Source organism: Dermacentor andersoni, chromosome 4 (assembly GCF_023375885.2).
Source record: "Dermacentor andersoni chromosome 4, qqDerAnde1_hic_scaffold, whole genome shotgun sequence".
NCBI lineage: Eukaryota > Metazoa > Arthropoda > Arachnida > Ixodida > Ixodidae > Dermacentor > Dermacentor andersoni.
Genome location: NC_092817.1, coordinates 106944885 through 106961642, shown reverse-complemented (window position 1 = coordinate 106961642; position 16758 = coordinate 106944885). Strand labels below are relative to the sequence as shown.

The window sequence follows — 16758 nt, the reverse complement described above, 5'->3', positions numbered from 1 at the left end:
ATCATAAGGAAAGCACAATTTTCGAGATATGCGGCCCGAAAGTGTGCTACAAAAATGTGTTGGCGTCCCAGCTAACAGTTCCCCGAAACCGTGCGCCGAGCAATTCGGGATTATCTTAATCAGTCGCGCAAATGCATTTGTAGTACATTTTGGCTAGATACATATCTCGTAAGTAGCGCTAATGTAAAGATTTCTGCGAAGCAGACCTGGCTCCACTACTGCTCGGTATCAATCTCGCAATTGGAACGTGTGTCCAAAGTGAACCAATAAAAATTTTAATCAGTGAATATTCTTTAATTAGCCACCTGTACATTGCAACATGTTGCGCAAGGAACGTCCCCCTCTTCAGGTAGCCCAACTGAACGGACCAAATTGCGATGCATGCTCTGTGCGACTTAAAAAAGAAAACAGAAATGTTCATTCTAAATAATTACAGACGGCATAGATGGCTGCACACGGAAGAGAAAGAAAGGAAGCCTTCTGGCGGATTTGCTTATCACAAATACCTTGCTTACTTACGCTATACGGCTGGCTTTGTGTTAGCGAGCACTGTATGAATTCATTTCATGGCTATATTGATTAACCCAGCGCACAAATGCTAAACCCCGCATAGCGCCGTAGGAGGTATACAGCGCCCGTTTGTTAAAGGGTCCTTTAAACTGTTTTTGTCTACCGCCTAGACACCGAGGGAATCTCTCAAAGAATGTTTGCTCAAGCATTTCCTTGCAGCGTGCTCTAATAACACAGGTACGAGTGAATAAACAGTTCCCTCCCCTCAAGCCGCAGCGTTTATTATTATTTCGGTTTGATAATAGCCTAATACCATGCAAATATTAAACACGTACGTTTACCATTCTCTATGTATTATGCTCGCAAGACATCTTTCTAACCTTCAGCGGCAAAAAAAAAAAAAAAAAAGAGGGAGGAGAAAAAGCGCTGCCACAGCTAGGCTAGAGCAGCTGCTAACGTGTGAATGGGTTAAAATGTGCTATTTGATATAGTTGAATTTATTCTATAATAAAAAGAAAAGTGGGAATCGAGCCGACATTTTTCAGTTGAAGACAGACCTTACTAACTAATGTCTAACTCAAGACGGCGGCTTTCTGGCGGAAGTTTTCTCACGTTGTAAGATAGACCAGCGAAGTGAAGCGCTGGTACCATTCATGTTTTTGTCGCCAACGAAGACTTCGCTGCTCCTGTTTTCATGCAAGGAACCCTCCGTGCCTCGTCGGCTGCCCCATTGCCAGAGCTGTAGCAAACGATCCATGTTTTCAGGCGGAAGTGAACGATTGGTTTGAAGAAGCTCCTAGATTTATTACATTTGTGTACTTATTTTTAAGATTACACGAATCACTATGAACACGTAGTAAAGGTTGTTGTTTCTCGTTGAAAGTGATAGTCTCTTGAAAGTGATAATCGGCGTTGATGAAGCAGGCGGCAGGTTGAAGTTAGCAAACTTGGATATATCGTACGGAAAATATTTACACAGTGAAATGCAGAGTTTCCAGAAGGACACTAATAAACACATAAGTAAACAGCGCCTTACTCTTCTAATTTAGAGGCTATAGGACTACTGTCCTTACATACGACCGATTGAGCTTAATGTGCGACCACCAAGTCGTTACGGCCCAGACTATTATTGTATCGTACGGAATCTTACTGATATATCAGTTTAGTGATTACGGCATAGACTGAAAGGAATGGGTTCTATACAGCCTTTAAATACATTTTAGTAAACAAATGGAAAGGGGCGGGTGCAACTGCTGGCCCGCCTCGTCATTCCCCTATCCAATGAGGTGACAACTGAACTTAAGCCACCACCTACTGGGTTGTGCCTAATCTGTTCAGCACGGTTGTCAGACTTTAGGCATGGATCCGTCACTCTTTCCCATGACTCTCTCTCTCTCTCTCTCTCTTATTTCTACGCGCTTAGCGATTCCTCGCTGCACGAGTGCCTCTAATTTCTGCCGTCACGTTCCTGCGTAATTTGTCCGCAGGGGCCGCTCTGGTAGAATACCAGAAGTATGCAGTATTCGCAGTACCAGAAGAATACCAGAATACCAGAAGTGACACGCGCACCGGCAGTTTACAAGCAGTCCTTCTAAGGAGCGTTTTTATCGAATCCTACGCTGCCACTACGCTGGCCTCTATGAGCTTTCGACGACTGGGCTGTTTCCTCGGCCCCATCTCCGCGCAGGTCGTAGACCGCGTGAAAAGTGCTTGGCCATTTGGATTCCTTGCCGTAGGCATTTCGACCTGGCAAAAGGGGCGTGCGAAATCATAGCCCCTACCCTCTCGCCCCCCTCCCTCCCACCCCCTATCTTTGGTGACGGTGCCAACGCTCCCACATTCAGGGGTATAGCGAGGCAGCCGAGAGAGTGCTTGCATACTTTAGTGCGCCATGTCGCCTACTCTGCACGTTTAGAGATGAGCGGCTTAACATACGTATTCTATTAAAAATAAGTTTAATGATGCTACTTGTTTCTAATACTGCGGATGACGTTGCGTGTGTAGCCAATCCGATCGCCCGCCCGAGTGACATCACACATCCACACTACGTAGCGTCAGAAGGGGCGGCTGAAAACTCGGGGGAGCGGCGTCGTGGCAATCGGTAACGATGCACATTTTTAAAACCTTATAATAAATTACGAGCTTTACGCGGAGCGCTCATCTATGTCTTTAAATAAAGTATACCTACCCGGTTCACTCAGTACGTTTGGACACAATCGTCAAATATATTTGAGGGTCCGTTTAAGCACGCTGCCGCCGTCGTCAAAGGACATGCTCGTTATTTATTATTCACCTTTTTTTTTTTGTATGCAAACCGCCAACTTTGCCACCCGCAGAGAACACGGTGTTTCTCGAACGAAAGCTGCTTCGGCATTTCTCACAAGACGTCTCGCATCGTCGTTTCTTTCAGAAACATCGGCTCGTACGTCACGCCGATGAAGATCACCAGTGAGCTGAACGTTATTATTTAGAAACCGGAGAACATTTGTTTCCTATAAAAGGTTTCGAAAAATACGTTTGTGAACTTTCTCGACGATCCGACCGGGTCCGTAAGCTGTATATATGAGCCAAGACGTCGATCGACGCAGCCTTTGTGAGAACTGTAACTGATGTGCACCGTAAGACTTCCGTCAACTGCATAGGTTATAAGGCCGTGTTAGCAGTGGCCCACAATGTCTGCGCAGCTGCATGCTGGATGGAAGAAGCGGATGAAGCTGCTCTATAGCTGTCGTGCGTCATCCGAATCAAGTAGCTTATCGGAGCAGGCGTTTAGTATAGTTTTGGTCTTTATGAACGCTTGGAAGAACAACCGTGACGGTTGTTCTTTTAATTGAATTCTTCTTAACTTCTGAAAAAAAGTCGTCGTGTTATTTTCTTAGAGATGAAGTGAGTTTGTCTGTCTAGTGCTTCGCGTATATATATAATTCAAACCTTCCCTGTCTGCATCTCATTCGCATCGATGAGTACACTGCAGCGTGACGTCCCCTTTCATTGCATTCGACACAGGTGGAACACTTGAGCACGTCATCTAAAAGTGTTCGTTCCATTTCTCTCGCTGAGGTAAGGCGAAAGGTGCCCTTTGATCGGTTTACATAGCCAGAGGAGCTCATTGAACTTTTCCCTGCCCCAGTCATGGGCGTCCTTTGAATCTCCAGATGTGTCCCTTACTCCGCTCCCTTTTCATGCGGAAGTCTCCGCGGTCACTGAGGAGCATGGGTGACCCACCGTAACCTGGCGCACTGTCGTGAACCACGAAAATGGCTCGCCTCTCTTGTTCGTGTACCTTTTTATGACTGATGGCGCGCGGATGTACGGCGAAATGAAGCGTGAGTACTGCGCGGAGGAGCACAGCTCTGACAGTAACGACATGTTATGTCACACAGCCTCGAAGCCAATCACGAACCGCTTTTGGGCCCTTATTCACGATTTCTGACACACACGTAGTCTGAACTGGACCAAGCAGATATACGTAGGCGCCATTCAAGTCGATGGTCAATGGTCTTTATTACTCTGTTTGCCTGCCCCATTAGAAGTGGTTTAGGTTCGAGATCGCAAAGGAATGATTAACACTGACAGGCTGGAGTACCCGCACACATAAGTAGCTATAGACATCGGTAACAGGCACAGAGGGCTTCAATTTTTATTGTCTTCGGGGCTCACGTTCACGTTCGGGTGGAAAGGGCGCAAGTTTTCTACGCCACGGTGGGTACCTCCATGGCCGTCTCGGTAATGGATGCTCAGGAGTTAACGCAACCATATTATTACTTAACAGTCCGGTGTCATTTTGCTATATAAAATGCTTAGGTGGCTGACTAAGTGCAATGGCTGAGATACCACGGTCAACTGGCTGTGTTCTTTGCCATCAGGGGAAAGAAAAACACTTTCGCTCTTAGTAATCGTCGACGTCTTTTTTCTTCTGCCTTTTCTTTTATATCATTACTGAATGGTAATAAATTAATTCAAATGCATTGCTGGAGAGCGTGACAGTTGGAAAGTATACCGTTCAGTTCAGAAGTGCCGGAGAAGAAGAAAACGTCTGCGTTGGCAAAGTGCCCTCGTTTTCGTCACCGCAGTGGGACGGGCTTCAAACTAACGTGGCGCATTCGACGGGCCGCGAGTATCGCAGTCGCGAGAGGCTCAGGTTTCAATTCGATTGACACATCTGTACTTACTTTTTTAAAGTTTAATGTTACGATAGCGTTTATTGTTAATTGTCATCGTTAATCATCATTGTCGTCGTTAATTGTCATGTAGCACTATCGCAGCTACAATAAATACTCTCAATATTATGGTTATCGGCTATAAAGCCAAGGCAAATAAAAAAGTGGTCTTCTCCCAGCGGTACCTGTTACCGGGGACAAGCCGGCTTTAAAGGGTGGGACTAATTCGAAGCCGATGTTCACAAAGCGGGCCATGCACTGCCTGAAAGACAAATCAGGGAGATCACGGTTGACCATGGTTACGTCGCGGAAAAAAACCAAGCAAGGACATCATGGTTACCCGGCAGCACTGCTGCACTATATTATGTTCATTCAATTCTAAGCGCTCAAGTGCCGAGCAATCGGTCTCCGAACAACGTTTTAGAAAACGAAGTCTGTTGCTTTTCTGTGAAGTTAGTCTGCAGTGGCAGTAATATTTGTTTTGTCGTCAGGGGCTCTATACGCGCTCGTAAGCTGACGTTCGTGTTCGCTGTTTTTTCTTCGCTTTTGCAGGAGCGCACCGAACCCTCCGCACGTTGCCATGGTTGCGGACGACGAAAAGGTGCTGCTGTGAGTAGTTGGTTTTTCGCTCTTCAAGAGCCCGCAAAATATGAAATAAAACCACGTGACTGCGCTCATGCGCTATTGTATTGCAGCGCTCTCAACCGTGCTTCGAGCAAAGGAACAGCGCGCGCAGACTGTGGCGAAGTGAGCGCCCGCGGCTCTGTATGACGTAACACCGCTCCTTCACACTGCCTTCATACAGCGGAAGCATCTTTGACGGTGACGCACGGAAGGGAAGGGCCGTCGTCCCTGACAAGCGATGGGCTCGAAGGACGGTTTAAAGCGCTGCAATACGATAGGGCATGAGCGCAGTCACGTGGTTTTTTCATATTTCGAGGACTTCTTTTCATCCCCCCCACCCCCCCCCCCCCAAAAAAAAAAAGAAATATCACCAAGCAGCCTGTACGTTGCCACAAAAAGTTGGATTGCTCGTTTCTGAACTGCCTCTACAACTTAGCGAAACGCACTTGTCCCTAAACTGAATACTAAATAGTTTGACTAATTGATCTCAGTTAACTAACCAATTAAGCAGAATATAAAAGATATATTTTGAGGAGCGCCACATGACGGTAAACCATCTGTCGTTGCTTTCACCCATCTCTCTTCCTCTGCGCTCATGCGCTCAAGCGATCTGTGTGAGGTCGCAGGTTCGATTGTCCCCCCCAGCCATGGTTCCTGCATTCCTTCGAAGAGGGATTGCAAAAAAAAAAAAAAAAAAAAAAAAACGCCATGGTGTGCTGAGAATGTTGAAATTTCAACGCCAAGAATAATAGACAATGACGAAAGGAAGACCACCAAACGACAGGAACGCCTCCTAGCAACTGAGCGCTTACTTCAAAAGATAGGATAAAGTAAAAAAAAAATTCCAACCTTTAACTTAACGCATCCATCCAAATAAAGGCTGCGTTCATGATTACGTTGCGCTGAGTTTTACGCTGGCAAAAAAAAAAAGAAAATCAAGGAAGGGAACAAGGACGCGGACGGACGAAGCGCTTCGTCCGTCCGCCCTCGTGTCGTGTAGTAACCATTTTGTCCTGGCTTATATTGGCGCTGAAATTTCAACTTAAATACGTATATCAACTCGGTCAGTTTAACCTTCCTTTAGGTACAAATGTTTTCTGAAAGGATCAAGTATTGCGGCAGCTAGTGCAGCGAAAGTGGAAGCATGCGTACACTTCTCTATGCGGCCGCTACGTCACGCCCCTAAATTGCAAGACAACTGAGAAGCAGGGCGAACTTTTTCTTGCGCCCTTGCTAGTCGGAAACCTTTTGCGATTGCGACTGGAGATTTCACAGCGGCGCACGAATGCAGCCAGGGTGAAAAGCGAATTTACGCTGCCACTGCAGGCGAGCGATGAGCATTTGTTTGAAAAGAGCGGGTGAATCCGATAGCTGGCGTAAACTTGGCGCCCGATTTCTATAGTTAACTGCCGTCTAGAATGGTAGCAGTGGCTGCGACAGAAGCATGTATGATCGAGTATTCATTGCAATTTTAGCAGCGTTAAATGGTAGTTAGCAGCTATTGAGGGCCCATAAGGGCGCCTCAAATGTTTGGCCAAGCGTGAACAAAATGTTTTGCCACTTCCTTGACGCCGCTCGTCTTTTACGGCGAAGCTGTTAGCCTCTCGTTGGTCGGCAGTTTTTGTGTCGTCGTCCGTGGGCAAAAATGTGGGCCGATCCCGGCAGTTGTGCAGTACCGGGCCGACCCGTGGCGGAGGTGAAACAGACTTCCCGGACTCAGTAAAGTGAAGCGAAACGGGCATGCATTCTTTGGAATCACACGTACAATATATAGAACAGCATTTAGTTCTATAAAGAGCAAGCGTAAAACAAACACCGAACCGCATAAGTTATAAGGCGCTCCTGATAATGCGAAGCACGGAGCGCTACCCCGTTTCCCAGTAAAGATTGCTGTAGCGCAAGCTGCCCCGGCGACGGCAGCTTGCGACGTGGGAATGACGTCACTGGCCTTTCATATATAAACCAGCCTAGCAACTGATTTCATTGTTGCTGCAGCACCACTATGGTATAGGTCACGCATAGTTAGGACTCCGGAGGAGCAGCGTGAATACGAGGAGCGGCAAAGGGAACAAGAAGCGACAGTACGACCAGCGGCGGCGTGCTGTCAAAAAACCATTACTCCCATTACTGTCATTACTCTAAAGCAATAAAGCACTGGATACCCCCTCAGCAGTTGTAGCGGGGGTTTTCAACAGCTTCGCTGGAGATCCCCTTTCGCAGGGCCGGGAGGGTGTCAATATTTCTAATTGCGATATTAAATAAATATCAATAAATACAACATCAGGCAGAGCTGACAGCGAAAAGTGAGTCCACGATTTTTAGCCCAGATACGAATGGCAAGTAACACACCGTTTTTTTTTTATCTTGCAGCAGCCTAGCGTCGCTTATTAGCTAACTGACCTGCGCTGAAAAAAAAAAAGCCGCCTAGCAGACGACACATGAGCGCTCCGGTGACGTAATGAGCGCAGATGAAGTCTACTCTTGCCGCGCATGCGTACAATGATTCTGAGGGGCCATCAGGCTGTGCTGACAGTACTGAAGCCACGCGCTCTTGTGTTCACGTTGAAAAAGAAAAGTACGTTCGTTCGCTGCATACAGCTAGAATGGCGTTCGGAACAAGGGATCGTTGCAGCGAATACCTCACGTTTTACGTAACAGGGCTTAGAGTACGCACAAGACGTAACAAGAAAACAAGAGGGGTCAGAACAAGAGTCCGTTCTTGTACTTTCCTTTTCCTTCTTTTGTACGCGCTGTAACACTCCTACGGAGAATGCATCAGCGCGCCAGCAAACGATATCGGATTTCCTATGGCGTTATGCAGCGCGCGCTAGGCCGCGCACTCTTGACGCTAAAGCGTATTGTATACAAATTCGTATACGAGGTCGTAGAAGGGCAAAGCGACACCGTCTCAAAACAAGCATTCCGTTGGCCTGTGCACCCTCGCACACTGTCGCGTGCCCTCGACGAGTGACTGACGGGCGAACAGTTTAGAAAGCAAAGCGTGTTTGCGGCTTCCGTTGTGCTGGGAACCAAAACATGTTTGTAACACGTCAACATGGCCAGCCACACCGCATTCCTATTCTACGCGCGTCTCGCGTGGCTAATTTGCCTTTGTGCTTGTTAGTGCGTGCGTTCGTGCGAGTGTTTTCTTGTACTGTTAATAGAGATTTTACACAAGACGCATTACATGGCCTGCCCCACCCCACACGCTGTCTTAAATTATAGCTTAAGATATCGGCAACACGCGCTTTATTCTAAACCACGCGTACACGCGGCGTCTTCCCGTCTCGTTGCGCCGTTCGTCTGAATTTTCTTCGTTATCTCTCCACTATTGCAACTATGAGTCAGCAGTGACGGACTGCATCGACTATGGGCTTGTTTTCGAGGAGACCGGCACGAGGACCTGTGAGCGAGCTAGTGGCAAAGGCGCTTCAACCCATCTCGCGCATGTCGTTCTTTATTATATAGCAACCCACGCATGTGTTGCGCCAGAGCAGTTCATTAGCAACGAATGTGATAGTCGTGTGAACGAGTGGGATCTCCAACCTGGCTGGCAGGAGTGTCATGGAGGGAACGTGATAGACGTTCGTTTGAATTTAAGTTTGCTTGTTGACCTCGCCTGGTGCTGCATGTATTGAGAATGAAACGACGAACGCGTACCATTTGCTGGCGTGCACTTGTATAGACGATGCATCGCAGCTGTTTCCAGACAGAGGTGCCACAGGCAGACAAATTGCCGGCCTCGTCTGCTAGGCTAGAAACCGCCTGTAATAACATCACCACCGCCACCACCATGCACCTCTTTTCTAAATCCTATATATAGACAAAATCGACGACGTCCTTCCATCCGGAATATTTTCACGTGACGTTGTTGGTAAGCGCATCGCATTCGTGATGAAATTTAGCTGTTCTAATGTATTGCACATTGCTAATCTAGAATTAGTCAAAAGAGACGTTCGTATCGGCGTATACGCAGTTTCGGTACGTTAAGGCTAATCAGCCTACCCTTCCATGTACTTGCATTTCGAAGCATTTTGAGGGATTCAAGTAATGGATCGAGTGTTTAAATCTGGTTCAGTTATTCTAAAAGAATGTAGTTCGAGGATCGAATTATTTGTTCATCTTCTCAAAACTCAGCTTACGCCATAAGACATGCTGTGAGAGAGGAGGAGAGAGAGAAGGCAGGGATGTTATGCTTTTGAGAGTCCTGTTTTGTCACCTTCAAGCACCGGGTGAATAAGGAGACCAGAGAGGGATAAAGGTGAACACCTGTACACGTGGCGAGCGGCGCCGCGAAGTCAAAGGCGTTCGCACTGGACAGTCGCCTCACAGGGAGCCGCATGGTTGTTATAGGCCACCTGGTAATTCTTTATACCTTTGTCCAATATGTCGATGCTCTTCTTGCATATGTGCATTCTGCTTCGATACAGATTTCATTTAAACTGCGTATAAGCGCGCGCACGACCTTGTTAGTTGTAGCAGAGGGCCACAGCAATGCGCGAGGAGGAATGCGGCCCTTTCTGCTGTATACGAGAAGAACGCCTGCTGTGCCTGAGTGACTGTGGAGGCAGATACGATATCGGGTAACGCTATTACCTGTGTGTCTGGACCCACACATGGCGGGCTATCGCCTATAAACGAAGTCACCCTCCCCCTACCCCTTACCCTCAAAAAAAAAAAAGCTTGTCATAAGCGCGTACTACCTGCTTAGTTTCTCTCGTGCAAGCAGAGCATGCCGTTCTCTCCTGTCTCGTCCTTTGTTGCCGCGCTACGAAGCTACATCATGGGATACTAACTATCCCGATCTCTAATACCGTAAGGCATCGTAAGCACATATATGTCGTATATAGACAGGCACTTCGTTTCATCGTATGGTATATAATGCACTTAGTTGCTATTTGTGATCATAAATACAAGAGTTGCGTGTGCCCCGCGATATCGCGCTGGAATGACATTTGTACTTGCACCGTGAGCGACGTGGAGAATACGGGCAACACAAAGAGAGCAGCGTTGTGGTGCACCTTTCTTTATCCTTCTTAACACAACGCTCGTCGGCCGGCGATTTCCGCGAGGAGAGATTGCTTGAGAAACATCTATGGAATTCAGCGCTTTCGAGTAGGCCGTCGAAAGTATTCGGTTACAATGTTTTGCCTCATAAATCTTCGAGGAGCTTTACTCAATCGCCGTGACCCATCATTTTAGGTACAACGCTTCTCTACACCCCGGATGTAGAAACCCTTGGCACGTGGACGGTGTTTATGAAGGCTTTCTAACTTGCGGGGTCGATAATCGCGTCTGGTTGAGTCACGTTCTGGAAGACGGGTGTTGCTCACCCCGAGACGACGGCTGATATCTCCTTTTTTTGTTGATAATACAGAAGGAATGCGAGCAACGTTTGCAGCAACATCAGGGAAAATAAGCCAATAAAGCTCGCAAACGGAGTAGTAGACTTAGCACGAAGAGCTTGACATCTGTTATAAGGAACGACATGTATAGGTCCGTCATGCTATAGCCTTGCGTCTTTTTTTTTTCATCGTCTTTTGTTCACTTACAAAGCGTAAGTATAGAACAGCTTTTATGGAGTGCCTAGGCAGGATCCCAATGGTGCTGATGTGCGGTTCTCTTCGTGTACTTAACCATAACTACGCGATGAATCGAATTAGCTTTGAATGTCACACTTACTCGTTCTAGGAAAATTAATGCTGCAAGACTGACATTCTATACAACTAAACCAGAAGGAAGAACAACGGAAGCCGCGATCCGTTTTCTCAGTGTATAACCGAGCCAGATCGTGCAGAAACATGTGTGCTAGTAACGATGCCCCTGGAGATTTAACGACCGCAGCACCCCATTTTTATTATATTGCCTTAATTTGAAACCTTATATGGTAACATGGGCAGCATTGCTCGCCACTTCTGATGGTTGGTTGGTTGGTTATTCCTCAATGAATTGGCGCAACCGATTGTGCAGTATCGGCCATAAATCGGGTGGTACAAAGGTCCAAGGAAACGAAAACTTTGAGACAAATTTGAAGTAAAATTAGTGAAGCAAAATTGTGAAATAAAGCTTTAGTGGTACAGATATGAAGTGAATAACTAAACATTATATATAGTAAAGAAATATCAGAACACTAAAAATAGAAAAAATGAAAGGACAATAAAGAATAGAGATAAAGGGTAAATAGAAAGGCAGGTAGGTTAATTAGCAGAGGTAGCTCCGGTTGTCTACCCTGCATGTGGGAAAGGGTAGGGGAGAGAGCGGAAGCAGGGACAGAGAGATGATCACAAACAAAATAACCATGTGCGCTAGAGAGCGGTAGTGGGCGGAGTCTATGTACCATGAAGGTCCGTAGACCTCGAGACTCTATAGCGCGAATTAAACCTTCTACGCGGAGCTCGTTTGGGAGCACCCATGGCCTAGCAACTTGTTGTTCTGATGTCAATAGAACACAGGGCAAGCAGCGCCGAATGGGGTCAGGCGCACCAACGTCCCCCTTAGTGGGTATGCGCCATTGTATTCGAGGTCATTGTCATCATCATAGTAATAGTAAAAATTGGCATCATCACACAAAAGGGGCCCCGGGCCCCTACGAGGGCCGCGGGGTTGTTCACGGTGTGACGCGCTTTCCAGTCGCCGTCGCCGAAGCGCAGCCGACCGCACCGCTCGAAGTCGTCCCACGCCACGACGGCGGCGGCTTGGACAATGCCGTTCGGGTCGTGGGCCGAGTTGTGCGTGCGATGGCAGGGGCGCGACTTGGCGGCTGCAGTCTCCGGGGGTGCGACGCCACCTTGCATTTCGAGCCGCGGGCGCAGCTCCGTTTCCTCGTCCTCAGCCGGTTACGCGCCTTTGCCGTCCTGCAGGAAGCACCAGCCGACCGCCACCCTGGGCACCGCTGGAGCGCCGCGGCACTACGAGTCCATCGTCAACGCCGGCTCGTCCATCATCTACTGCTCGGCCCGCGGCGACCGCGATGAGCCTGGTGCGGGACAGCCGTCCGTACACATCCCCGTCAACTCCGGCTCGCAGGTCAGATGCTCGAACACTCTCTGCAGTGCCTTTGATATTGTTCCACGCGTATGTTCCACTGAGCGAATGGAACACATCTGCGCAATGTTTCGCTTGCTTCGTTAAGCCTATGTGGAACGATATTAGACGTGCGCTGCGTGCGTGGGAGCGTGCATGCTTGCGCAGGGCTGGCACGAAGCGTGTGCACCGGATGCGGGCTTCCTTGCGTTTACAACTTCATAAATGTCGAAGCTTGGACGCGGATCAGTGTAGCTTCTTGGCGACGGATAGCGCCACAATCGAGACGAAAGGAGACGTGTACACCTGCGCATATAAACGCACGCAAAAGCACTTCTTGTGGGTTTTCGTTCGCTTCAGTCGCCCATTCGTAAAACGCCACGCTGACTCTGCGCTATGCCATGTTTGCCTGAAGCGCGAGCAAATCGGAAGGAACATAAGGCACGCTCGTCGTCTTTCCCTCGTGTTCCGTATGATCTGCTCCCGCCTTGTAGGTAAACGTGCTTTTGTAGCGGTCCACCCAATTTGCGATAGATATAGCGACCTCGGCGAAAGCCACTTCGTGCTATAGCGGAGTTTCGTGCGTTGCAGAATGCCATATATGTAAATACAGAAGTAAAAGAAAGCCTGAACGAGAACAGAGGTGAAATATAAGACGCGTTTCATTTCGGTCCGGTGCTCCTTGGTGCGTGTCTGGAACGCAAATACGTGCCCGACCACGTAAGACGGTGGAGAAGGCTGTCTTATGCATACAGTTTCCTACAAAAATTACCAGAGGGAACTCTGGCGCTAGTTTCTGTGTGAGCTGCAAGCATATGGTTGAATTTTGCTGTTCTAGCTTCAAATAGATTTGCAATGTTGCAACGTGATCACTTTTAGCAAGACATTGCGTTATGGCGCCACTATACTACTTTCTTATTCTACTTTCTTCTTTCTTATACCTGAACAGAACTTTGTGGCCTTCAGCACTTAGAAAAGCAGGATTGCTCCGATATTTAGGCCAATAAACGCATATAAAACGTATAGTAAACAAAGCCACAAGCGCGATGACCAGACACACCCATGTGCAGTCAAACAAACGCCTCTACAACGGACGCCTACATAAAAAAAAAAAGACATGTATAACGAAGGACTAATTATTTCCCGGCATAATTCATATATCCTTCATATGCATTGTGAGAGTCTCTACAACCAAGACCCCTGCAACGAAATTGCCTGCACGACGAATGAGTTTAGCCGTCCCGCCAACTGATTTGTTGCTTCGTAAAACAACGAACTCTATGCGTATAAATAGCTGCGATGCCACTGCCCTTTGCAGGTGCCATTGAGCTGCACTCTGCGCTAACTGCAGCGCTAGCGACACACTTGACGAACATGTGCCGATGTCAGCAAGTGTCGCAGTCCTCCTGCTCTGCTCGAGGAGGCGCTGAACTCGTATGTGCCTATTGTAACACAGCAGCGGGCGACAACGGCTGACCAATGCGTCACCGTAATGACGACGTGATGACGGTGTATAAGAACAGACTACTGACGACGTCCTAAAAAGCCATCTACAGAGCGGAAAGGACTCAAGTTATCAACGATTGGGCAACGATTATAGAGAGGCTGTGAACGAACCAAGACTTCCGAGGGCAAATGAGGCGACAGCGGCATTCGACGGGCTGCAGCTCTACCTTGCGTCGCTGCCGTGTTTGGCTGCGGAGCACGCCGTGATATCTCGGTGCAAGAAGGTCGGCTGCAGTCGCACATTTCGTCGGATGAAGTGCGCGTGAAAATAAGAAAGGAAAAAGAAACCCTGCTCATTTTACTTCGTCTCCCCCAAAATTCACATTAAACAGTTGTTTTCGTATACCGTGCTTTGCCTGCTGTGTAGTGAGCAGCACGGTGCACGATTTTTTTCCCGACGAAGCGACCTATCTGTAACGAATGATTCTGCAGGTGCAAAGCACTTCGTTATAGAGGCATCCAGCTGTACTAACCACCCTTCCCATGGCAGCTTACAAATCGTAGCACCCTCTAGTTTGCTCTAGTGAATTCAATGAGGAACTCCGATGTCCTCGTACATGGAGAGAGAGAGAGAGAGAGGGAGAGGGCGAGGGCGGTGTCGCGTAACGGTGCACGCGTGCGAGCGCACACAATGACTGCGTGTCCCGTTACGCCGGCGCGGGTCTCTTCACATGCTCGGCCGCGCATAGCGCCCGCACCGGAGGGATCGCGTTGCCGTGCGTCACATCGGGCGACGGACGTGGACCGGAGAACGGCGCCGTGCGCGACTCCGGCCTCACAGATGCTTCGAGACCGAAGGGGCGAGGAAAGGGTCCGGCGCGCTGCCGCGCCGTAGTTTTGTGTAACTGCTCGCGTAGACCCGACGGAGAGTCCGTAGTTTTGTGAAACGGTGCGTTTCTACACTATAGGTACCTGGCTGTTGCGTCGGCAACATTTTTCTTTTTTTGTCTCGCGAAATCAAGTGCGATTTGTCTTCGGTCCGGAAGCCGTCCATCGGTATAGCCCCGCGACCATGACTGCCGTGAGTCCACTTTTCAATTTCCCTTGTCAGTTTCTCTTTGCTACCCAACTGTATAAAGTCGTTGGCAGTGTAAAAGGGAACACCGATTTTAGTTGAACTCCAGAAACCCAACACGCCATTCCAGATAGGTGAAAATTACATCAAATTCGTTCAACTTGTTTTGGTACCAAAACCACGATTCTTTTTGTCAAAACTGAATTAACGTACTAATTAATTAGGCCGTAATTGTTGGGGTGCACTCTGCCCAACTGAAACTCTGCTTCAGTGTGTTGGAAACGCTACTATATGGGTCTTGCGTAAAGTTTCCTGCGCCTAAAGCAGTGTTTTAAGGTAGCAAGCTCGGCGTTAAAAAAAAAGGAAAAATTATACGGTGGGCGTGGAGGCAATAACCAACGATCACTCGTGATGTGTGGATTTTAATATGACATGTAAATACGTTGCAAGTGGCCTTTCCCGCGGAATTTTTTTTTTAAAGTCTGGATGAACACTTTTATGCGGGGCCTAATCGTTTAGTCACCATGGCGTCTTGGAAGCTATTTGCGTGTTCTTCATTTTCTTCGAAGGAATTCTCCGCCAACTAGAAAGTACCCGATTGGTTGAATCACTCCGCCATGCTTTGTAACACAGAGCTGAGGTTGGCGAAGTCGTGGTTTCTCGTGGCGAATAGGGTTATCTATATATGCCAAGACTGGAGTCATTTGGTCTACAGAATATTTCGCTGAACGAGGCCTATAATTTATTGTGAAAGTAATACTGAGAGCAACATGGTTAAATACCGGACAGAAAAAGGCGACCATGCAAAACGCTGATTTGCAACTAAGCTTAGCTGAAAAGAAAAAGAAAGAAAAACGGACAGAACAACATGTAGCGGGTGAGCTTCTTCTTTAGATGAGATACAATTTTTGAGAGATGCCTGTGGCAGATAGCGCAGTTATAATCATCATCATCATCAGCCATTTTTATGTCCACTGCAGGACGAAGGCCTCTACCCCCGATCTCCAATTACCCCTGTCCTGCACCAACCGATTCCAACTAGCACCCGAAAGTTTCCTAATTTCGTCGCACCACCTAGTTTTCTGTCGTCCTCTACTGCGCTTCCCTTCTCTTGGTAACCATTCTGTCACCCTAATGGTCCAACGGTTATCTACTCTTCGCATTACATGACCTGCCCAGCGCCATTTTTTTTTTTCACTTAATGTCTATTAGAATATCGTCAATGCCCGTTTGCTCTCTGATCCAAACTGCTCTCTTTCTGTCTCTCAAAGTTAGGCCTAACATTCTTCGTTCCATCGCTCTTTGCGCGGTCCTTAACTTGTTCCCAAGCTTCTTTGTCAGCCGCCAAGTCTCTGCGCCGTATGTCAGCTCCGGTAAAATGCATTGTTTGCATACCTTCCTTTTCAATGATAACGGTAAGCTTTCAGTCAGGAGCTTACGATGTCTGCCGTCTGCGATCCAACCCATTTTTATTCTTCTGTGAATTTCCTTCTCATGGTCAGGGTTCCCTGTGACTGACCTAGGTAAACGTACTCCTTCACAGACTATAGAGGCTGACTGGCGATCCTGAACTCTTGTTTCCTTGCCAGGCTATTGATCATTCTTTCTTTTCTACATATTATTCTTCAACTCCATTCTTTGTTAACTCTCTGTTAAGGTCAATCATTTGTTGTAACTGGTCCCCAGTGTTGAACAGAACAATGTCATCTGCCAACCGAAGGTTGCTGATATATTCGCCGTTGATCCTCACTCGTAAGCCTTCCCAGTTTAAAAGCTTGAATACTTCTTCCAAGCACGCAATGCAGAGACTGTCTCCTTGCCTGAACCATTTCTTTATAGGTATATTTCTACTTGTGGCGAATCAAGGTAGCTGTGTAATCTTTGTAGATATTTTCCAAGACATTTACGTAAGACTCCTGT

At 47.7% G+C, this 16758-nt stretch overlaps 1 protein-coding gene across 3 annotated transcripts in view; it reads left to right on the top strand.

The window, feature by feature from the left end:
- Window positions 1-16758, top strand: part of LOC126536574 (proton-coupled zinc antiporter SLC30A2-like) — a 99642-nt gene that overhangs the window by 63798 nt on the left and 19086 nt on the right. For 2 of the 3 annotated variants that reach the window (XM_050183594.3, XM_055074102.2), the window contains exons 2-3: window positions 5223-5279; window positions 12155-12320. In XM_050183594.3, coding sequence (XP_050039551.2) covers window positions 5251-5279; window positions 12155-12320 — 195 coding nt within the window. In that variant the 5' untranslated portion in view covers window positions 5223-5250. The remainder of the gene's footprint in view (window positions 1-5222; window positions 5280-12154; window positions 12321-16758) is intronic. The other variant, XM_055074103.2, reaches the window with a different exon arrangement.